General features: G+C 26.7%; 1 protein-coding gene across 5 annotated transcripts in view; it reads right to left on the reverse strand.

Annotated features, from left to right (window-relative positions):
• Positions 1–26,455, reverse strand: part of SNF4Agamma (SNF4/AMP-activated protein kinase gamma subunit) — a 47,313-nt gene that overhangs the window by 16,537 nt on the left and 4,321 nt on the right. For 3 of the 5 annotated variants that reach the window (XM_035089124.1, XM_035089119.1, XM_035089106.1), the window contains exons 3-9: positions 25,292–25,477; positions 21,167–21,859; positions 19,309–19,883; positions 15,489–15,576; positions 14,447–14,748; positions 14,134–14,334; positions 11,078–11,162 (exon numbers count right to left, since the gene is read on the reverse strand). In XM_035089124.1, coding sequence (XP_034945015.1) covers positions 11,078–11,162; positions 14,134–14,334; positions 14,447–14,748; positions 15,489–15,576; positions 19,309–19,883; positions 21,167–21,851 — 1,936 coding nt within the window. In that variant the 5' untranslated portion in view covers positions 21,852–21,859; positions 25,292–25,477. Of the gene's footprint in view, positions 1–11,077; positions 11,163–14,133; positions 14,335–14,446; positions 14,749–15,488; positions 15,577–19,308; positions 19,884–21,166; positions 21,860–25,291; positions 25,481–26,455 lie in introns of all 5 variants that reach the window. The other 2 variants (XM_035089128.1, XM_035089113.1) reach the window with 2 other exon arrangements.

A 26,455-nucleotide genomic window follows, 5' to 3' on the forward strand; every position in this document is an offset into this window, starting at 1 on the left:
AATCTGGTTCTAGAAGATAAGTAGTTGAATTATTTAATATGAAACCTAAGTCAGCTTCAGTTTTATCATTTTAACTTTGCCATTTTTTCTCTGCAGAATATTCATTTCCTTTGCTATGATATGTTTGTTTAGGTATGTAAATAATTTTCATTCGAATAGACATTGAAAATGAAGTGCTTCTAATTGATCTATTTTTCTTAGAAGTAATTGATATTCAACTTATTTGAGAGAGAGAAAAAAAAAATTAAGTAAAAATTGTATTATGATTATAATTAAATTGAATAACTTGGATAAGATAAATTGAAAAGCAGCAACATATTTAATTCATCAATTCAAATATCTCATGTGAAAATGATAATTATTATTTCATTTCAAACCAAACTACAATGCCTCTATTATCATTTAATCATTAATTTCAGATAAGAATATTTTAGATATAATTGCAAAGCTTCTATTTCACATTCATTTGAGCATACGAAAGATACTAAATAAATGAAAGTTCTGTTTACAAAGTGAGCTTTTCTATTGATTTTAAAGTAAATTAGACTATTATAACAATGAGAGAAAATATATAATTTAGTTGTTAATGAATATGTCGTAGTTTACTTAGTGTACCAGCTGAATAGCACGTAGACTACATTTTACGTTTAATGAACCTCATCTCAAGTTACATTCTATAAATATCTACAATTAACCTAATTCTATTATATTTCACACAATCTTGGAATCTTAGACGTAGAATGATATAGACACAAGTCATTTCATCGTTGATGTAAGGAAGATTGTTTAATTGAAAATTTCTTCTTTTCAAAAGTTATTATATCTGTAACTATTCTTGTATGTAGATTCAAAATAAATATGTTTCATAGAAAATAGTTAAAATTTAAACTAAAGCCATTTATCAAATTATTGACATTATTTTTTTAGATTTTTTTTTTTGTGAATGACATATTTACTTAAGATAAAATTGGTCTCGAGTACTATAAAATTCAATAATGCTAATAAATAAATGCAAAGAATAAAGTCAAAAATAATGAGAAAGCTTCAAGAGATTTATGTAACTTTAGATACTTATTTTTCTACAACTGTCGTGACAATTATCGATTTAAAATTGGGCTAGGTTTTAGAGATGTCCTAGAACTACTTTTTATTTAAAAAAAAAAAAACTTAAATCTTCCAGTTAAAAGTAAATAAAGTTAAAAAAAATTTATGAGAAAATTGTTGATAAATTTTTTATAATTCAATTTTCATTCTTCAACAAAATATATCCGGTTTCTTAATAGAATAAGCACGTATAAAATTTACATGTAAATGAAAAATTTTTAATATCTGAATGTAATATAAAGAAGCTATAAAAATTGAACTGGATTTTAATAATAAAATCCATGACCTTGAAATAAAAACGCAATATATAAGACATTCATTAGCTTATTACACGTATATATCATATTTCTCGTGATTGGAATATGTTTTCCAAAAGTCAATTTTGTTTGCCAAGTTTAATGGTTTCAATACTTTCTGAACTATATTTAAATTGACATTCATCAGTATGATATTTATAGCAACATTAAATAGTCAAAGAAAGAATCAAATAGTCGTTGAAAAACAAAGTGAAAATATGTTGATTAAAAAACAATTAATTATTGATAATTATTATAAAACTTTGTTTAATATTTTTCTGTTTTTATTTTATAAAAGAAAAGTTAGATAAAAAATACCAACTGTTTAACTGTCAGCAATCAACAAGAGACACTTGCCAACATGAACTACTAAAGACTGCAGAATATGTCGATCTTTAATGTAAGTATAATGCAGTCTCGCTATTCAATGCAGCAGGTTTGACATTATAATGTATCTATTTTGACGTCGAAAATTCGATCTACCTACTTTCTTTCTGGCAATAAATAAAGGAATAAATTGTTTAGTGATAAACATCTTTTAAAGCAGATATTTCTAAATTCAGCTTTTATCAAAATAAGCTCCCTATAATGGGATCTTTATTCAAACAAGTAAGAGTGAAGATGTAGGATTTGGTCTGATTATGTAAAAGTATGTCGTGAAATTTCATGGGCTTAAGACGCTTTAACTTTTAACTTTGAATAATATTCACCCCATAAGTACTGACGTAAAAAATGATAAGTTTCTTGATAAAATATTTCATGGCTTTTGTTTATTAATCTCATTATGAACAAACTTTTTTTTTTGTTTTATCATGTTAGATAAACAATCAAATTACATATTCATTGAGACTGAACTGAATCAGACAATATTTGATATTTATTTTATAAATATTTTTTTCATCATTAACCTTGTTCATTCAGCTAGTAAATTGAATTGAAAATATTTTATGAGTTCAATTTTTTCAAATGAGTAAGTAATTTAAATACCAATTAATTCCATTTCAAAACCAGGAATTATATAATACATTATTTTTATCAATAAAAATGAAAAATTCCATCACTTGTAACCAATGAATTTTTCTTTCTTGACTATAATCGTTTTCTATAAAAATTGGCAATTATTGTAGCCAATAAAGTTTATTAATAATCAATATTTCCTTTTTCATCAAAGTAGATTAGTATTATGGATAACTGAATCAAACGTTTTAATAACGTAGAATTATTTCAATTAATTAATCTACAATTATTGAAATTAATTTTAATTAATCATCTCATTTAATAGAAGCCATAATAATATTTAAATATATCATCATTGTGATATTTAAATGTGAATTTACCTTCTCTAAGTATGCTTTCATAAATTCTGTAAGTAGTCTCACAATCATCAATGATGCGAGGTGAGTAAAGAGAATTTTTCATAGCACCATCTAAACTCTGACTTCTATTTCGAAAATCTTCTTCTTTTTTCTTTGGAGTTTCTTGGCATTCACTTTGACGTCGAATATGACCAAGCCTTCGACCAAAATGCCTGATCATTTCTTGAATACTGTGATGATGATGGTGATGATGATGACGATGTTTTTCAGATTCTCCAGTAGGACTTAGCGAATTAGGTGATCCAGCACCACTGCTAATTGAATGGCTAATATTGTGATGATGTCGATGTGATGATGAATGATGAAATAAGTGATGCAGTGGATTATTATGCGAATAACCTGAATGTACTGTATGATAGACTGAATGGTTATTCGATTGATGAAGAGGATTTCCGGATCCGTAGTTAGAGGAAGACGAACCGTGACTGGATCCATATGAGGAAGAGCCACACGAATAGGCCGAACTTACTGATCCACGTGATTGCCGATCATTTGAGTACATCTTGCCCTCCATATTAGATTTATGCTGGCTTAGCAATTCTTGGAGGGCTTTTGTATTATCTTGATGACAATATCTTTTAGAATCATTACTTGAAGAACACTTCTCTTGGCTGTCCTTCGATTCATTACTTGAACTAGAACTTGAGTTGTGGTGTGACAACAAATGAGTTAGCCCGTGCATCTTTAGATCTTTCTCTTCTTTTTCTTATTTTTTTATATGATTGGATGCAAAACTTTGTCTTATCAAGTACTTCAATTAATAAATCTGAAATAAAAGTTTTTGATTAAATTTTCTGTGTATCAAAGTTTCTATTGACCTTTGAATATTTCATTGCTGAATTGTATGATTATTAAATTTTCAAATTAAATCCTATCGAAGATGAAACAATAACAAAATATTTAATTAGTTTATTCGAATAATTAATACAAAAATTCATTGTTATTATTGATAGTTTATTTTATTATCAAATTATTAATTATATTGTAAGTGAAAGATAAAATTATTTTGATTAAATTTATTAGATATAAAAATAGTAAATTAATAAATATTGAAGTAATTGTGTTCGATATTTCTAGTAGACGAATTAACTAATACAACAGTGAGTTTATTGATCGAAATTCTCATCCTAATAAACCACTAATAGAGTTGATGATAATTTACTGTCTCCACATCAAATTAATACTCTAATCAGGAAGATAAATAAAAACTCGTCTATTTTTTGTAACTCAATAATTACATATCAGTGCTATGCAATAGTCTGAGTGTGACCTAAAAGGTCCACACGACAAACTTTCCAGTGAAAAGAATGATAAAACTTAGCTAGTTTATCATTTGTTTTTTACTTTTTTGATGCTACATAAAAAATGGTTGGACTAATTTTTCTGAAAACCTAATCAATTCTAAGTTGCGTAATTATCTGTCGAATGCAATTAGTCTCACGTTGATATCATTTTTTGCTCTCGAGATAATCGAGACAAAAAAACATTCCGAACCCACATAAGAACATACGTACACACAGACGTCCACTTAAAAATTGTTGTATTGGACTTTGGAGACGTTGAAACGTGGAGATTTTTCAAAAGTTTGGGATTCACAAAATTGAAATCGCAAATCCGCAACAATAATTTCCCACTGGGAAGTTAAAACATAAATTTCTTTTATAGCTAAACTACGTCATTGGCACTCTAGTATAAAAGGCAAATATTTTATAATAAAATAATATCGAATAAAAAGAAATAAAAAATAATGCAATGCACAAAAAATACTCGAGTGAATATTGCAACGCTGGATGAACGTATTAAATAAAGATAAATACAAAGAAATAACTAGAAAAGTTTTTTTTTATATTTTATGCTTTCATTAATTTATTATTTCAAATAAAAAGTTCATTTTATTAGATATGGTGTGCAAATAAAATTTTTATGAGTAAACAACACGGTAGCTAAGCATATTAGACACGAACGTAAGATATTTAAGGAAAGGTCAAATGTTTAATCTGCAATTTGAAAATATAATGTGTCGTTGCCAATTTGTAGATACCCACACATCGTAGCCAATTCTGCTAAAATAGTTTTATACAATAGATAATAAAATTGGAAAGTTGAAAATTTATCTGACAGATGTCACAATTGTATAAAATATTTTCTGCATCACATGATTTTGTTATTTCCAACTTGATAATTATGCATAGTATCTATTCAAGAATTCCTCCAAGTTCTGAGAAATTCTATAATAATATTTAGAACAAACTACTACAATCACACTATTTTTTTTTAAGGATTTGTATATTTTCTTGCAAAACAGACGTAATTCTTTGCATAAACACTTTGAAATAAATTAGAAAGTAAAAAAAAAGGTGATAATAATTCTGAACTTAATAAAAATTTGAATATATTGCTGACACTTTTGAAAAAATTTCATTACTGGGTTCGATAAACACGACCAGATTTCAGTAAGTTATTTAGGTCAACATCATGCCACAAGGAGTGTAAAATTCGGATAAAAAGAAGAAAATGACACCAATCTTTAGAGAGGATGTGTTCTTACTTTGCTTGGCTATCCAATGCAATGATGTGAAGGTCAAATTTCAGAGTAAGTGTTCTTTTCTGGAACAATGTGAGACAAATCTCAGGAAATATCAGAAACTATGAAGGTATTCTGGTAAATTAGGGGGTATTGAACTCGCGAATTTAGGTCAGCCTAGAGATAAAATTTTCGAGCTTGAATCTGTGTTAGAAAACTAGGTTGCATTAATCAATGTTTTTGTGGTAGATTGTGTCATTGACAAAAAAAATTTTTTTTCCTTTATTCAATATACAACAAACTTTCCCATCCATATTCTGCTATTTTCAAGGCGTTTTAAATTCATTGACCTATTTCTATACACTCGGATTCTCTTGTAATTTTGTTTTTTTCCTGCATCTAAATACTCAAGATTTTAAATGGGTTTAAGAAAAGATCCAGAAGATTAAGAAATAATTTTTCTCAAAATTGTATCAAATTTTTAATTGTAACATTGTTTTTAATTTCCCAAGGTTGTGATTAAAGCTTCTATAAATGGCTGGAGTTGTAAGGAAACTTTTAAACTTAGAAACAAGTATTAAAAGCTTAAATTATCAAGAAAAGATTAATAGGAAGCTTGTTGGTGTGTGCAAGACCTTATTTTGTAAATACTTTTTACGACATCCAAATGTCTATTTGCCAATTTTTTTCTTGTTATTCTCTATGTTTTATGATTAAGTTCATTTATAAAATTTTTTGAAAAAAAATGTTTATTATGACTGGAAATGTTTTACATCAAATTTCTAAATCTCTAAAACTCATAATATTCATTAATTACAGATGACTTTTCATGACATAAAACATCTCAAGTACACATTACAGGCCTATTCAACTACTGATTTTTTTAACATATTAAATTGCTAACTTACATAATTCTCTTACAACAAAACAACTGATAAGATATGAACTTGCTGATGCTAAGCAACAATATTGCTTATTGCTAAAAAGAAAGAGATAAAAATTTACTGTAGACTCAATAATGAGTAATATTCACTTAGATATCAACTAACGAGACATTAAAACTTTTATCATAAATGTTTTTTTACTGAAAATGATAATAATCATTGTGGGCATAAATAAATAAATAAATATTTAATACAGACACAATGAACTCACTTAGAATTAAATATCTCATTTAGAAAATAATCATTATCATCATATAATAAAAAGTACGTTAAAAAGAGTATTTGTTAAAGAATTTCTAACTAATTAATTAAACATATTAATTATTGATTAGGCATGTTAATAAAAAAAGCTCGAGCCTCAGAAGCTTCATGTAAGTTTGAAGAAAAAATCATTTCCGAACATCATAAAATAAATCAGAGAAACTTCCGGCCAATAGATTCTCCATTTAAATAGGATTTGAAAATGATTATTTTCAGTTTATCTCTTAACTAATAATAATTATTACTTGATTAATTATAAAAAAAAATTATTAAACTCCAATTCCATCTACAGATTTTTAATTAATTAATTAATTATTTATAGATTGATATTAGTCTCTAATGCACTTTTAACAAATATTTCCCTGCATCCTTGCATACATTAATAACGAAAGGTCAATTTAATGTAAACTGTAGATAAGAGAGTATTTAATAATCAAACAAGTTTAATTCTAAAAGTTAACAGAAGAAATCAATTCATTCAAACGTATAATTTATTCATAGAAATAGAACGATTCATGACCTGCTTAACGTTGCAGCGTCATTGCTTTAGTGTTTCTACAAATCATATTACATACAGAGAACAGTATCTCATGTGAGAAGCAGTCTCATATGAACTTGATTACTGAGAAACTGTTATAAATGGATAAGAATAATAAAAGTTAATACAAAAAGTTTTGATAACTTGAACAGGATTTTTATAACAAATGGTATATTCAATATTCATTATTATTTATAAGTCATAATTATTTAATCTATTTTTTAACTTGATCATAAATCATCTCCTGGTCATTGTTGATCATAATTAATATTATTTTACTAAGTGATTTTATAATTAAGCTACACAATACTTACAAATTGCTCTGATAAACATCATGATTTTCTAACTAATGTTTGCAATTAAATAAATTATCTTCAACTTCTAGCACTGATTGGATAATTGAATAATAAGGAAAAACATCTTGGCAAATGTCAATATTCTTTGACAGAAATTTTAATGATTACTTTCTGTTTGATGTACTTTATAATTAAATTTAAAATTATAAACAGTAATAATAAAAAATTTGAAATATAAATATTATTTCTTATTAAAAATTTTTATCAAAATATTGGAGTATTTTCGTTGTATAGAATCAAAATATTATTTTTAAAGAGACATTTGGTTTTCAAAAGAGTGTCAGAAGATAAAAGAACTTGGGAAATGATAAGAAAAACCACACGTGTTATATATAAATAAAATCATACTCCATACTGAATAAATGATAAAATTTCGGCATTACATAATGACAAAAGTTGATAGTATATATAAAGCACGAATTTATGATCAATGAATAAAATATTAAGAATCGTATAAGGTATTCAAGGATACTATTGACTTAATAAAGATGTTTTGAACTTAAGACTAATTGTGCACAATAAAAAGATTGATTGGAAAGTCGATGATATCCAGCTAGCAAGGACATCAATCTCTTACTTTCAATTGACAAACAAATCATTGATAGTAATGGAAGTTTTCTATTGAATTATTCAATAATATATTGTATGCTTTATGGAACGATTAGTGAATTTATTTATTGATTTATGATGATAATATTCAACAAATAATTTATGCAATAAATTAGAATTGGATTGTTTTTCTGGATATTTTTTAATGATTTGTTTTTAAGGAAATATTTTTCCCTACAAAACGAAAATAATTACAAAAAAAACAACAATGATAAATTGTCATGAAAATGATGGTTATTATTAGAAATAGACTGATGATTACACAGCATATCTTGAAATAACCACAGTAAATATTGTTTATTGTTTACGACTTGTTCATTACCGAGTTAATAATCGATACTGTACTTTGGATTGATAATGAATTTCAATAGATACTTATTAATATTTATAAGAGAATGGCGTGATATATGAACAAAAAATATAAAAAATAAAAATTAAAACTGCTTAGTTATTTTCTAAACAAAAACAATAATTCTACTTTCAATACAATATTCACATATTTCTAATGCATTTTGATGATAACATTATCAATCATAACAAAAGTCCAATATTTCATCTTTCTGATAGCTATTGGCTAGTTACCTGAGTGAAAAATTGATAATGAAAATGAAAAAAAAAAAAAACATCACATTCAAAAGATTTAAACAATGCAGAGATAAAAATGAGTAGAATGTTCTTGACCTGGCAGTGACTATGTAACAAATGAATAAAATTATATAGAAGTGGATAAACCGGTTCTGATGACCAGAGAAGGTATAAGTATGTCTATACAATTGGCAAAAAGAATCTAAAAATCAGACTCTAGTTCATATGACTAATCATTTATTTACATTATTTCTATTTAAATAGCAAAATAAATATTTTTCTTTAAATTTTTTTATCATCTCTAATTTTTCTATCAAAATATTTATCTGCTGTCTGTCTGCATGTCTGATTTGAAGTCACTCCAATTTTTATAAAACAATTTGAAAGCTCTTTAAATTTCCACAAAAAAAAATTTATTTTCAGGGTAAAAAAAAAAAAAAATTTTCCCCTCAAAAGAATTATGTTTGACGGCAAATAAATGTTCTCTTTACTGTAAATGATTTTTTCAGAGTTGTGGTATTTTTAATACTACAGTTATTGATGCTATGATTTTTTAAAAAATTACTACGTTATTTTTTCATTGTATTTTAATCTCTTAGCATTTGTCTGGTTTAACAGATTTCTTTTAATATAATTTAGTTTGTTCAATCTTACTAAATCCTATTTTTTTTTTTCTTCTAAAACACATTATTTTCTATAAAAGAAGATGGAAGAAATAACTTTAAATTAAATTTACTTCAGTGCAATGATCTATAATGGGTTAAATCAGATAATTTATTATTCTTTCTATAACTTCACTTTACGAGAAAATAATTCGATATCTATTTAAAGTTAGAATAATAATTTAGAATCAAAACTCAGCAATGAAATATTCTGTGATCACCAAATGATTGAAGATAATATTTTATTTAAATAGAATTCATACTAACCTCTAAAAATGGCTTAGTAAAAAAGATTATCTATAAAAATATCAACAAGTAATAAAAATTATCCAAAATATAAAAAAAACTTGATCTTTACATCACTATTTCATGACTTTATGTTTCACAGGATTTAAATGTTTCCATTTATCATTATTAGTGCCATTTCTTTTAGTACCCACTCAAATCACAAGATATAATGTTATTCAATGTTCCAATGAATAGACACTTTCAATAATCTTATATTAATGATAAACTATTATAGAGCATTTTAATAAAATATCATCAAACTGGGGCACTAAATGTATGAAACGTTCTGGTGCCTGGGAATATTAAAGACTTCTGATAGAGGTGATATATGCCAGTATGTCACTGCAGAAAACAAATAACTATTTAAAAATCTTCCTTTGCATCAATCATTTATCACTATTATGTAGGTATATCTTCATTGCTGAGACCTTTAATTAGATTAATTGTGTCGATTGATCTCGATGGCTTTATTTACACATGAGTTTGATGACCACAGGAGTCTTTATTTGACACTTGTAATATTCATTAGAAGTATTAACGACTCCAATGTCGGTATTAAATTTGTAAATCACTTTAAGCTTACTGACTGTTGCCAAAAAGCTACCATTATTAAATTCTACTACGCATCGTTTTATTATGATTTCTTTTTTTGTTTTCAACACTAATTTTATCAATTATTAAATGAAACTTCTTTCCTGTTTACTTTCTCTTGATATAACACATTCCCTAATAGTATTAAGATGCAATGAAACTAAGAAAATAAACAAAACACACAGAAAAATTCCCAAACCGGTAGGAGCGTCTTAAATGGCGATCACGATACTCAATCACATGTTCAGTAGTAGAAAAATAAATAAATAGAAAGTAAAAGTGACAATGATGTTTGTAATCAACACTGTACACTAGTATGCCGTATCTTTTGAGATTTATAAAACAGTATTGAGAATAATAATATTCAACTGCTCACTGGGAGCTGATAAAACACTTTGAAGTATCCGAGTCCAATTTGATCTGCGAAAACCGGGGCGTGCTTAGCGTAATATCGAAGTAGCTTCGCTAAACTTCACCACGAGGTCTCCAAGCGTACACATTTGTGCGCAGGTACCAAAGTTATCACATATTTGCCTCGTATTGCTCGTGAAAGCAGAAGCAGAGTATGCTCTTTTAAAACACGGCGACATTTGACTGTCAGTGTAACTACCAAATCAATTCTTATAATACTCTGTCGGTAAATGTACTATTTACCATCTGTTTATTTATTATTATTGTAAATTCAAAAATGTAAATAAACAATTTCAGCTTTTAATCTTGATTAAAAATTGTAAATAATGAGAAATATAATAAAACCTTCACTGATTTTTATGTATCATTGAAAATTAAAATTCTTTAATATTCAATCATTGTGATTAAGTGTAGAAATGATAATTACTTCTATTTTTAGATAGAAAAAATTGATGAATGAAAAAAAAAAAAATGTTTTTAAGAGCTCTTGAAATCCGCATTGAAAATGATACATAAGAAGTAAAGTACTTACCCTGTGAAGTAGATGCAGATGATGATGATGATGCTGATGTTGATGGTTGATTATGACCTTGAGACTGATTCTGTGCGGGTGCTCTCTGAAACATAATGAAAATAACATATAATTATGTATAAATATAATAAATATTTCATGACTATGCATAATGTATTATTTATTAGAAAATTGAATGAAACGGCTGAGTAAATATATAGATTATAAACAATTTACGTGTTGTAAAACCAGACGTATTCCAGAAGCTTCCAAACTCTTGGAATCTAAAGATCGACTTCGTGGCTTGGAACCACAGTATTCGTCTTTTTTTCCACTTTTGATCCAACGAAAATATGAAGACATCGTTAAATTTAACACTTTCACTATCACTTATTTATATTTAAAAATAGGCAAATACACATTAAATTTTGTGAAAACTAAATTTTTATGAGTTACATGTGAACTTTTATTTAAAAAAAAAGATGTCACGTTTTAAAGATAAAACTTCAACAAATAATGAATCATTCCATTAAAGTTTATTACTGTTTAATTTCATAAAATATTTATATCCACTTCTCAATATTTGAATAAGAGAATAATCGAGACAAAGTCTGAGAAATTAATTTAAAACATAATAATTACGCCATTATTGTTTACTAGATCTCATATATTAATAGATTTTATAGTTAACTAAACATAATCACATGAAGATTCTAAGTGATTTGTTAATTTAAAAAATAGATAAACCCATAAAAAAAGTACGGAAAGTAATGACAAGAATAATTTAGTTAACGTGATGTATGAATAAATTTATAATAATTAATGATGATATAGAGAAGATATCAAGATATAAAGAAATAAAATAACACTCATCAGAAAAAAATTAATACGTGATGAAACAAATGATTGATGAGAAAAAACACTTATTGACATATGTGGCAGGTGTAAAGCAGATCTATAATGATTTTATAATCAAGTTTTGTTTTTTTGTATAAATTTAATAATAGAATGTAGGGGTAGATCAAAAGTATGTAAAAGATATCAAATAATTCATTTGAATCACTCAATGCTCCTTGGGACTTTTCATGCTACTCAAATATGATCACTCGTTAACCTTTATTTTATAAATTGTTTGAGCATGTGTTTTTATATTCGTTATTTATATCATCAATTAATTACTTAATCGAAATATTGATTAATTGAAAAGTAAATTGCCATGAACTGTACTTTTTTTTGTTTATAAATTTTGGCATGAGAAATAGACATGAATTAATAATCTGTAGAATTTGTTGAATGATGTTGATCTCAGTTTTTTTTTCTTTGATATTTTTAAAAATAAGTAGACATTTTCAAATGAATTTCCATTGTAAATTCTACATTGTCGGCAACCTCGTGTGACATATGATCTTTAGTGAGGTGACATATAACAAAAAACTTCGTCACAGACAAACATATGTACGATTATATCAGAATTACATCAAAAACATGTATTCATGCTAACTAATTTTTTGTATCATTACTTGATGCCAAAAATATTATTTCCAATTATAATAAATTACATTGAAAAAACAAATGTAATTATAAAATGATTCAAATTATATGTGTAAGTAAAAATAGATAATAATTTATCCAGCACACATTATGGCATAAAAAATTTTTTTTTTTTAAAAGAATGAATAAATTAATCGAAGAAATTGATTCAACAATAACCAGTTAGTCTAAATACCCCACCAATCAATAGTTAAGCTTGAATAACGAATTATCTTTTCTAGTTCAAAAATTAACAAGTCTACAGTTTCAATTTACACTTATATTCGTAATGGAAATTATCTATTAAATAATCAAATAGATTCTACATTAACACACATAATAGATATTTCAATTAAAGTACATCAAGCTGTTGTTGCTGGTCTTTTTTTTTTAATTGGGAAGCCTTCAAAATTAAATATGTAAATAAAACTAGGTTGATGGATTTTACGAGTGTTGTGATATCACATTGCATACGCGATCGTCACATATGTAATCACATGAAGAAACATAACACAAGGTCGCATAGAATAACGTTGATAAAAAAATTAACTCGCATTCAACTTGCCGATAATATTAAAGAATTTTTTTTTTCATGTGACACGAAGTAATAAAGTAATTGCCCAAACTATTCATTATATCACATTGACACACAACAATATGTCATACAGGTAAGTATGAAGAGTGAGAAGATGTAAATGTAAAGCTTATGAAACTGAATCACGCCAAGTCACTGAGTGAAGAACATTTGTACCGGCCCGCGATGATACGCGTATTCTCTCCCACTATTTCATACACTTATACGTCACTTTCGTGTAATAATTAGAGTATAAGGCTTTCTTCTAACATTCAAATAAGTCTTAGACTTTGACACTTGTACGACGTATTCTAATGCGGTAATTTTTACTATCAACTAAGAATAAAAACTATGCCAAAAAATATTTCCAATGATAACAAAGATAAAAAAATTAGCACAGTGGTACGTAATTTAATGAAAAATATCATGTAATTTATGATAATCTAAAACTGTATGCTTTAAAATGAAAGAATTTATAAAATATCTTCTATCCATACATCTATCAAACATCTTAAAAAAAAAAATGATTAAGTGATTTGCAACTGTAAGCTACAAGTAAGATTAATGTGATTTAAGGTTGAAATATATATACTTCCTCTGTCTCTACGTTAATTTAGCACATAGCTGACTATCGTTTAACTAATAATATACCAGATAATTTCAAGTTAACCCAACAAATGACCTTCCTACACTATTAGTAATAACAGTAAAAATGTTTTTATAAAAAAAAAACATTAATTTGTAAAAAATTATTTCAATTAATTATTCATGATTATTTATAAATATTGACATCAAAGATTGATAATATTATTCTTTTTCTAAAATTTTTTCAAAGAAGCCAGCAAATAACTCAGCTGGTAAAATAAAGTTGAATGATAACTACCTTTTGTGCCAACGAGGAATGATAAACTAGATAATCTACTAAATGAAATTGATAATAGAGTTCGGACGATGATGAATAAATGAAACTTACACTTTTCTTCCTTTCTTCAGTAGTAGGACTTTTACTACGTCTAATGAGATCCATAACTCTACTAACAGGATTTCTCATGCAATCAGATGAAGACGCTCGTCTTTCTTGATGATGGTCTTTTCGACTTCGTTGAGAATCTCTTTCGGTATTTACATCACTTGATGAACTTGCAGTGGAGCTTTCGCCCCGATACAACTGAAACTGAAGTTGACCAATCAATGTTTATCAAAACAATGAAAAATTAGTAATAGAAAGACTTTGTTAATCGTTAGTAAGTTAGATGATTTATTTTAAAATGTTTTAAATATAATACCTGTGCTTTAACATTAGCAATAATACTGGGTTTCCTTGGTTTACTAGCATCAGACTTGCTTCTCGGTCGTAACGCTTCAAAAAATGCATTTCTCCTTGTTGGACTAACTGTTTCATCATTTCGTCGACGTTCTACACTATTACTACGGCTATTGGAAGTTGATCGAGTACCCCGAATACCTGATACTTTTCTACCAGCACTTTTTACTTCAACTTGTTGTGGTAATGGTGTAGAGCTACCAGAACTTGGAGCACTGCTTGTAGTTCGAGGCCTGATTGCTCTCGAATGTGAACTCCATGTGCCTAAAAAAATTTAATTACATTAATAAATCAATTTTCAAACATTTATCAATAAAAGTAATCAATTAGGATTATTTTTTTTTCGTATCTCTCTTTATTTTTATTCCATATAAAATGATTTGATTGAAAAATGTAAAAGAATCACTCAATTAATTTTAATACTTGATTATTGACATTCTCTGTGTAAATGCAATTAGTAATATTGAAAACAAAAATAAGTATTAATAATTATCTAATTCATTCTAGTAGAAAACAGATAATTCTATTTTATTATTAGTAAACGTAAAGCTTAAAATAATCTAGATTATCAAGAAAATTAATTATTAAATTGTTATCAATGTTTAAAAGTTAAAAATAAAAGCATGATTTTCAATTCATCATTTTCATGTTAATCAAAATGATGATAAGAAAATAAAACAATTATTTCTATCTTCAGTGACTACTAATAAATCAATTCTTGGATTTTAATTCTTTTATTATGCGTATTTCAGGGTCACTGTTTATCTTAACAATTAATACACGAATAAAATTGTTTATCTTTCAATTATTCATCAAATTCATCGAGAAATATTAGAATAGTCTTGCATCACACAGTTTAAATGTAAAAATAAAATCATTCAGCTAATATAAAATAGTTATTTGTCTCAAGTGTTAAGTAAGACTAGTTTAAAAAAGTTATTTTTATGTGATAATAAAAAATGATAAAATAAAAAAGCAATTAAAACATTTCATACTAATCTCACCTGCTCGTGGTCTAGAGCCCTCAGGTCTCTGGTTTGAATTATCACCATCTTCTGGTGCGGTAGTTGGTAACGGTTGAGATCCAAGCTCCTGGAATAAAAAAAAATACTCAATCAGATGTGATGAATAAGAATAGCAAATTTTAACTACGTAATTGGTTCAAAGAGCAAATATTCAAATAGTAAAGAATTTTAAAGTAGTACTTTGATGAATACTAGATAAATTTAGTGAATGTAAAATCTAAAGTGAATTAATATTTATTATCACTGTATATATCTATGTAAACTTGATATTAATGCAAGAAGGTACTCAAAGAAAATGAAATTAATTCATTCTAGCATTATTGATTGGTTAATTATTGAATTAAAACGCTAAACTTCAGAGATAACATGAACAAAATTGAGTGTCTGATATTCTAGTATGTAAGAGAACAGATGACGTAATATGTTGATGATGATATACTAATTGTTGTAAATAGTTAAAATGGTTATCGAGTTTCGCACTAACTTCCTTTATATTTTGAGTGAAAATACATATCACGACTTAATTGATCACGTATATACACATACTTGTCCATCTTCGTCATCCTCAAATTCCTCTATTATTCTTCTAATTATTCGTGCATTTTTGTGAGCTTGTCTCATCCTGATAAAATTTAATTTCAATAACTATTGAAATTAAAATTGCATTTCGCAACGATTCTTCACTCACGGAAGAAAAGAGTCAACTGAGAAAATAATTTTAGAAATTGGAATCTAGATAATAGATTGAACTTGAATATTAAGAATGGTCATGAATACGTGCTTATTCAAACATATTGGGTGACCGAAAAGTTGTTTACAAAATTTGAGCAAACTAAATATTGAATTCAGAAATTGTCTAAAATAAATATTGATTATAAAAACGAAAAAATAACTTTTTTTTTTTACTAAACTAAACACTACAACTTATAACAACTTATATTTGATTTATAAAATCAGTATTTGCTAAAAAAATATAATGGTAATAATTTTTATATTTTTTTTTTTTTTTATCAAATTTAAAGTGAAGTAAAACTTTTATTTTCCTCCAAGCTTTCTCAGTAATCATTCTCCGAATACTTATATCAGTGAGATTGATTGCAATAATTGACAGTCATTACGTTCTACAATTTTTCTTTCATCAACTATCTATAATTACCTATCTATTTTCTTGATAGTACAAGTAAAGAGAAAAAAAATTAATTATGTACGAGTGAACGAGTAATAGTAATTAAACATATAGCTTCCATAATTTCCCTGTTAAAAAAAATAGTACAAAAATAATTGAGTCAATGATATTTGATTAATCTTTAATCTTTCCTTCCGTCACTTGACATTCACTGTAAAAATATGTATCTGATTAAGACATGTAGATACAATACATTATCACCTGACTCGTAAGTTCACCGAGAAAAGCACGTGATTTATCTAAATATACTTTATGAATAAGAGATTGAAATCAATAAATCCAAAAAGTCGTGTTGATTATATTGGCTATATAGGTCATTTAAATAGATGAATTTTTAACAACTGACCTTATAGGTACCTCGATATTTTGAGGACCTATTTGGAACTGCTATAAGAGAATATCGTCGCTTTTTCCCAGAATAATCCGGACAACGTCCGGCACTTGGAGGCATTGAATAATAAATTTTGAATATTTTTATTTAAAACATATATGTCGAAGAAAATAATAAAAAATATTTATGTAAATAGACATAAATATTTTACGTAACCAATAAAATTAATTGTACTATTAAAACAAAAAACTGTGACACGTTTAACACATCAACGTACGTGATTCAGAGTTTCAACAAGAACTGATTATGTGATAGAGACCTGACAAGTATAGACAGTTGAAGACAGACCATATCACCCCGAATGTTTTAGATTAATTTTATAGATATCAATGCTTATTTACACTACCCAATACAATATCTACGATAACTTGATTGTTTCAAAATTTTGATTCATTTAAATTAAAATTTTAAATGACCACTACATTTTCTCTATTAAGTTTAACATAAGAAAAAGTTTACTTATCTTGAAAATTTGTTCACGTACCTTAAAAACATGATAAACTACTTTGTACTTTGATAAGCTACATTACTATCTTTTATACGGTAACACGTTTTGTATTTTAAATACTTTTTTTTTTTTTTACTATAATAGATTTTAATTATTTGTGAGTTAATAATACTTATTTATTTTCTGAAAAATTAATTTTATTTAAATCAATTGATAAAATTACTTTAAAGGACTATGATAACGAATTTATTTATAATTCTAAAATGACGTAAATAAAATTGAAGTTATCAGATTAAGTGTCAAGCGATAACGTTATTGTTTTTAATAATTAATTGCTACTTTATTTGATATGCACAATTTAAATGATTTAATCATGTTTCAAAAATTTACCGAAAGACCGCAGCACATTGTTATTATCGCATTTGATAACACAAAGCTATTTAATATTATTTAAACATGTAATAATATCTAGTTTAATTATTATATTTATATGAACAATTCATGTCTAAACCTAAAACAATTTGCAATTTCTCTCATCAAATTTATCATCACTCTAGAGATACTGAAGTCAAAAAAAGAATAACAATCTTTTTAATAAAAAAAATAGTTACTGATAATTTAAAAAATTAACAACCATGTGATAATTATATTCAATACACTTTTTTTTTTCAAGCAGCAAAAAGTGATGAATGTTTCAAATTAAATGATCCATTGAGTAAAATTTGTAATGTTAAAACTAATTTTTCAAACTCGTTTAATATTCTAGTAGATAAACAGATGAATCATTTTGACCATGACTTCCTTCAGTCTAAGTGGAAATTTGCATAAGTATGACTTCAATTAACTTTAACATTCATTTGTTTCTCTCAAAATCGAATAGCTACAGAGCATATGTAATTTTTCTGTAATGACATCAATTACTTGTAAATGTTTTCAACAATTCCAAACTATTAAATTTTATTTACTCAATGGAAATATAAAGCCTAAATATTTTTGCGAACAAAAGTGAAGATTACAAATGTTTGTAGTAAAAGATATTAAGTATTTTGATCAAGAATTTTAAAAATAATAGTAAATTTTCATAGAGAGTTTTTTTATTTCTAGTTGAAGTAATTGCTTTTTCTATTGACAGTAAATCATTCAGAGTAAGCACATTAGCTCTTTGTAATTTTTCTATGTGGAAATTAGTTGATCAGTGTAATTGACAGTTGTGTCATGATCATAGTTACCAAGTAAATACATAACATTGGATAGTTAATTAGATTTTTTCTCTCATCCATTTTTTATCATTACGAGTATAATTAACATGTTTATATTTTTCATTGACCGCAACTATGGATTTTTAATTTTTGTTGAAAGAAAATTAGCATAATAATCACAAAAAATTCTGATGATAATAATAATAAAAATTTTTAGATACTGAAAGAATGTTCGATCAGATAAACTCATTATTACTAAATAAATTAATGAAAGCAAAATGAATTAGTGGATGTACTAATTGGAACAATCAGATCATCATTTAATAAAAAAAATTAATATAATATAAATGTTTTTAATCAAACATTTGAATCTGATATATTGATTCAAAATCAATAAAATTTCAGATTATTCACTCAAGTAATCTTATTGATCCACATTACGTTCATTCACAACCTATAAAAAAGGCATCGATGCCATTTGCCAATCGTTTTTCATTCATCCAAGTGATTCCCAATAGCTATAATTTAATGCAAATTTCACTAGAGAAGAAAATAAAAATAATAAATTCACTTACTTTACGTTTCCGTTCTTGCAAAAAATCAACTCTTCGAACCCAGATTTCTTCAGCAGAATCATAGTCAAGAGTACTTGAACTGCTAGCTTGACTTTTCATCTCTATCAGACTTGAATCAAAGAATCTTTTATCTAGATGTGGACTAGGCAAAGGACTTGTTCGTGAAAAGACCATACTGTTGGAATAATTTGGTGGATCAGTGGCTGGAAAAGCCATACTTGGTCCAGTTGTGTGTCTCCGTCTTAATACAGGCTTATTTGATGTAGGTGATGTTACAATGGTTGTAGTAAACCTCGAACCTGTTGATGAGGTTGGAGGTGGTCTAGATTCAGAAACACTTGAGGTTGTATTGGACTTTTGATCGATTTTCTCTGAACTGGATTTCTCTGAAGAGGACGGACTTGACACTTTAGATGGCAAACTCTCAGATTTATCTTGAGATTCTTGGGTTGTAACGGCTTTAGTGTCTTTATCATTCGTTTTTTCAACAACAACAACAGCAGCAGCAGCAGCAGTAGTAGTAGCAGTAATAGCAGTAGTAGCAGTAGCAGCAGCAGAAGTTTCATTAGTTTTACCTATAAACAGAACATTTAATAAAATAAATAACTAAATGTCAGACGTTTAAGTGCAGTATTACAACATCATTTAGATATAAATGGGACAAATTATGGATGAATTCACTTAAAGTGTAAATATATTCAGATCAGGTTGATGAACGCTGTCACGCTTTTAATCCAAAAAGTTACATTTATAAATAGTCAATCGTTACCTAAGTGCAGTATAAAATGATTCTTGCGCCAACCAACGAAATTTTAACGAAGTTAAACCACTAGTTGCTAATCTTAGCATCTATTGGTCTTACACTTTCTCATAATAAAACAACATCCTGCTTGCACGTGTCAGCAATGGAATAAAAGTCATTAGAAACAAATAGAATCGGAAAAAAAAATATTTTTTAAAACAGGATTATCAATATTTAAGATTCGCATAAATTGTAGGAATTAAATTGATCGAGTTCCAATTATCACATTGCTATGCAAACTGTTTTTCTAGAACCAGATGATGATATTTATCTTTAATAAAATTTCCTGCAAGTGCTATGTAAAATGTGACACATAATATGCATGTATAATGATGCTAAATATTCGTAGAAAATGTTGGCAGACGAGAATTCAAGAAGCCATGTTATTACGTGACTAACGGAAGCCTTAAAAAATATTTTGAAATATTCGAAGGTAAATATTATTTGAAATAATAATTTAAACGTAAAATAAAGCAAACACAGTATACTTGAATAAGTAATAGTAAGATATCAATAGTTATTGTATGGAAAAACATGTGAATAAAAATAGCAATGTAAAATATGAAATGGTTATGATTATCAAAATTTTTACTTCAATATTAAGTATTTATATAAGCATGAAGTATAGGAACAAAGAAAAAATTTTATACCGAACAAAAATCATTAAAACTATCAGAATATCTTATACATTTTTTTTTTATGATAATTTTACAAACAAAAATATTTTTTTTATCTCAATAGATCAAAGGTCATTTTCCTATATATGTGGGTGACTATGATAGCCAAAATATAATAATACAATTATAAGAATATCCATTATTCATTTAAAAAAATTTTATGTTTAATGTTTATTCTTTGCACTTATTCGTATTATTTTTACATTTCATCACTCAAGAATTTTATTCGAGAAAAATTTCCACTTTACTATGAAGGAAATTAAGAGCCCTAATAATAAAAATGGAAGAAAAATTAACGAAATAAAATGAACTAGGTAAAGATAGTATATAAATTTTTTAAATCCTAAACATGGTAATAAAATTATACGAAAGTACTTACCTTCTTCGGTTTCATCTTCATCCTCTTCGCGACACTCCGATAGCCTTCGTCCCCAAGGATACGGACTGTGGGTTTGGTTTCTTGATGGCAAGCGATTTACATGGGATAAAAAGTAATGATGAAAGAAACTGTCAACACCGTCAGAGTCTTCTCCAGAAGATTGAAGCATATCTTTAAGTGCAGCCAAGGAAGTGATGGTGTTGTAGTTGATAGTAGAGACAAGATCATCATCAATGTCACTTTCATCTGTAGTATCATCATTCTTAGGTTGTTCTTCAGTTTTTTCTTGAGGTTTCTCAGGTGGTGGTGGTGGTTCTTCTGGTTTAGTCGATGGCTCCGTTTTCTCTTCAGAGCTTGTTTCTGATTCATCGTCAGACGTAGACGTAGACGTAGTAGACGACTCATCGTCACGTTTTTCTTCAGTCTTCTCTTTACTCTCCTGTTCTTCATCTGAACCTTTTCCTTCATCCTCTTCCGGATCATCTTCACGAGACAATCGTTTTTCTAACTTATTTTCATCCTCTGACGTCATGACATTCAATCTATTTGATTCATTATCATTTTTCATGTTCTCAAGACATTCAACCTTTCCATTATCATCACATGAATCTTTTTCAAGCATTGTGTCTTTATCGTTGCAGCAATCATCGGTTTTTTCTACTTTTCCGTTACTGAGTCCTTCCATCTATAAATCTGTAATTAAAAATAATTATTATTGTAATTATAAAGAATTAGAAAGATCATAGAGTATTAATTATTGGTTGTAATTTCGAATATTAAAAAATTTAAGGCTAGCTTTTAGCTAGACTACTTAAGAGAGTGAGAGTTAGTTATAATAAATTTAATCATTAAATTATTAATATACTCAGATCCTCGATAGTGATAGAAATTATTTTTTCAACTATCAATTATCTTATTTTTGTTGAACTGTATTAAATATTACTTAATCGACAATAAAAAATCTTAAGTAATATAAAAATGACAATTTTATACTCCAAGGAGAGAGATAAGAATTGAGATGGGATAAAATTAATCTTTATCCGATATGCTATCAATTAAATCGACAAGTCACCTAAAAAATAAGCCAATTATTTCAAGTGATGTGATTTTTCAAAAAACGACTGTCTTAATAATAAATATTATAGTTTATTAAATAAAAAAAAAAAAGTACCACTATCAAAGTTATATATTCAGTAAAATATTGAATAAAAGTAGAAAAATAACTGATTTTATGAATGAGATATTTATAAAATACTACATTTCATAAGTCGATTATTATAGCGCATTGCAGTAAAAAAGTTTCTGTTGTAAAATGAAAAAAGAAGATTTGTAACAGCTAAAAATTGATTTGATACATAATTGAAATTCATTTGAAATTACATAATTTTTAAGATTTGACATTAAATTATACAACAAATGTTATATAATAGTTATTAATAGTTACAACTAACAATAAGACCTTAACAACATTGTGATAGTAAATGAGTACACTGGACATTGAAATATTTCATTATTGCGTCAACGATTTGATATATAAATAAGTATTGATCGTTGTATAGTAGATAGTAATTTTCTTTAACATATGGCCGGAAGTGTGGAACATGTGAGTTTTGGCTTTTCTCTTCACATGCATGTGAAATAAACTTTATCAACTATTGGCTAAAGACATGAAGAAAAGAATAATGTTAATAAGAGATTTTTATATCTGACAATGTCTTACAAATTTTCATATCTAAAGAATACTAAAACTTATGAGAAAAGAAACTCAAGCTTGGCTGATGTCCAAAGCTGTCGATAAAAACTGTTTACTATGTGTCTGATGACGTAAGAAACTTTGACAATTATAAGCACTTTATTGATCATGACAACGATTGATTCAAAAATTATTGCTATATATAGTTGAGTAAAATTTGATGACAAAAATGTTGAAAGGATATTTTAATAGACGTGAAAAAAATATCGGACAGCGATAAAAATAAATACTATAAATAAACCTTTGTAATTAATTATTAAAATAAAGTACTATTAATTAAGTTGATTGCATTTATTTTTATTTATTTCAAATTTAAAACAAATTATTTGAAAATAAGAAAAAAAACTTTTCTTACTAAAAACATATTTTATGAATTGTTTTTTTGAATTAAGAATATAACAAAATTATCAAGAATCAATCACTCAAATTATTTGTTTTATAAAAAGTAAAAATAAATTTTACTTTGATTAACTAATAGTCGACGTTATTTTTTTTTTTTAAATACCTAGAGAACAAAAATGGAAACAGCAAATTAATCATGAGGAATTTGGCAGACGTTAATTTGGTACGATAGGCTGTCAGGTGATTTGGTAGATGATGACATTGATGAGGAGCAATTGAGGCATACACATTAGAGATTCTATGCCAAATAAATAATTCTAGATTTATATTTAGACTATAATTCAAAAACACCTTTTAAATATTTATAAATGTCTGAGAATTGGCCTGGGTCAGTGCACTTGATTGAATTCTATTGATTATTTTTTTCTGCTCTAAATATTAGACTCAATTCAATAATTAATATAATTATCCTTTATTGTATTTCATGTATAGTGATACATGAATCAAATAATAATCTTTTGTGTTTTCTTCTTTTGTTCCTGACAAATACAGATACATGTTAGTTAACACATTGTGTATGCGCACGCGTTCTTTCACATGTGCTGCGTGGCATAATTCACGTTACTAGACACGCGATATTGACAAGATAGTGTAGCATATAATATCATTTTTGCTCCTCTAAATAGACAAAATATAACAAATTCACAAAAATAAATAAAATTTTAAATTATTTCATAAGGAAAAAAGTAATAAATGTTTGTAGTTAATAAACAAATATTACGGTAACTTTAATTAAAATTTTAATTAACTTCATCCCTGTGTTGGATAATAAGGGAAATTTCATTGTGAAAAAATCATTAATACAGTCACTGCGAGATTTAATAAATGATAAGTAAATATTTTCAACAGTTCTTTGTGAAATAAAAACATATAAGTTGGCCTACAAATTATACAATTATTTAAGTGGGCTCGAATAAGTAAGAATTACAAGACTATATACAATATTCACACTGAATCGTTTGATAAATTAACTACAAGAGACCCCGATCACGCGACAGTAGTATGAGCACGTGCTTCGTGTTATAATGACGTCGATACTCATCCACGGAATTCCATCTGTATCGTTGCAATGTAAAATGAAGAATTGCAATGAGGTCATATGACTTACGACCTAAGATTATTCTGATTTACAAACTGAAACAATTCAATCGATTTTACGCAACAGCTGCCTTTAATTTTCCTCGTTTTAGTAAATAAGAAAATGTACAAAAATGAATTTAAAAAAATTTGCATCAATTAAGAAATGAAATGAAAAAATTCATTTAAATTACAATTGTTAATATTTGTTCTAGTAATTTTGACTTCTTGGACGATTAATTTTTCAAATGTACTCATAATGAAAATTTATTATTCAGACAATTCGTCGTCAAGTGTGAGTAAGAATGCAATGAATGTTTTGTATATAAGAAAATTCCTTGTGTCATTTTTGTTTGTCTTAAGACTTTGATATGTTGCCAGAAAATTGGCGACAAGCATTCTCTTTTATTTCTCAAGTCTTAGGTAAAACTTGTCTACTTAGTGGTAAAATTTTAACTTATTTTTCTTTCAAAGAAAAAGTTGTGCTCTGTATTCTATACATTTTCATTATTGAAAGAAAATGAGAAACTTATTATTTCATGATATTACATGAAACTTTTCAAAAAAAAAATATCAATGTTATGATATGACCTTTGCACATGCAAAAAAAAAAATATTTTGGTTTTGCAACCATTTTGAGGTCTATTCTAACAATAGACATGACCGTACGGTTTATTCCCAGACTGAGTATGATGTGTGCTAAAAATGAATATTCCCACACTTGAAAAATAATGGCTCTGAAATAGTAGACAATATATTAGATAATTTATCATTATTTTAAGAAAGATTGACTATCATGGATAGTCTAATCTCTATTTTTTGGTAGTTTTAAGGTCATCATGTGTTCATGTTGAGATATACAGTATTGTAAAGAGTAGAGATTTAATACTTACATCAATGACGATATGACTCTTGGGAATTCTTGTCGCCGTGGTGTCTGGCAAAGCTTGTGACAAAGATGGGGGCGGTCTCCTATCTCTTTGCAAGTACCAGCACGACGTCCTCATTCAACGTCTATTATTCATTTCGAACCGCAGCGTCTCCGCCAAATAGACACACAGCATTCGCGTGTCCTCGACCTGCTTGAAAAACTTTCATGTTACTAATTATCAAGGAATCATTTCCGATAAACATTAGTATTATATTTATAATTATCTTAATCATGCATTTGTTGACTAAAATTATAAAAAATATTATACAAAATTCATTTATTATTTATGGACTATCATAATAATTGTCAAGAGTTCATTTTTAATGAACAAATAAATGAAATCGAGAGATTTCAAATCATTTTATAAGATTAAACTTGATTGAATTAATTCAACATTAGTAATGATTTCATTTTTTCTCTCTTCAAAATATTGTTTTCGTTGAACTATGTGACTCACTCTACAATCAAATTATTCAGAAGTATCATAAGTGATTTGGATAAATAATTATGTTAGAAAGTATTATATTTTAAATAATTGGATTTTTAAAAATAAAATTAACTAAGGTTTAATTATCGATTAGTTAATCAAACTAAAATCTTCAATAGAAAAAAAGAGCAATAAAAAATTGAAAGTGTGCCAATTAAATAGGAAGAACTATAAATCGAGTTAAATCTAAGGAACCAATACCTGAGAGATTTTTTTCTATAACCCAGATATTAATTAAAAAGTCTTTGAATTCAATCTATGGTTGATAATAAAAATTGATTGATTCCTTAAAAAAAGTGCATTGTAAAAAGTTATTCAATGTATTGATATTAAATGAAATCATACCTAATTAAAGATAAATAATGGCTATTAATAAATAAATAAGTTAATCTAACTTATCTAAAACAAGATTTATTTGTATATTGATTAAATAGTAATTCAACAAATAACAATGCCACTACCCTTTTATTCTTTATCCTTTCGATCTTTTTTCTTACAGAAACAATAAAATAGGCAGTTGTTAACACATTTATTATTATGTAAGTAGCAAAAAAATATGTAAACTGCAAAGTGGGTGGTTAAAACACCGCACGTTGAATGTGGGTGCAGTTGCAAAGCTTGAATATTCAATTCTTGCAT

Source organism: Chelonus insularis, unplaced genomic scaffold, assembly GCF_013357705.1.
Source record: "Chelonus insularis isolate UGA/USDA-ARS -01 unplaced genomic scaffold, ASM1335770v1 contig_130_pilon, whole genome shotgun sequence".
Classification (NCBI taxonomy): domain Eukaryota; kingdom Metazoa; phylum Arthropoda; class Insecta; order Hymenoptera; family Braconidae; genus Chelonus; species Chelonus insularis.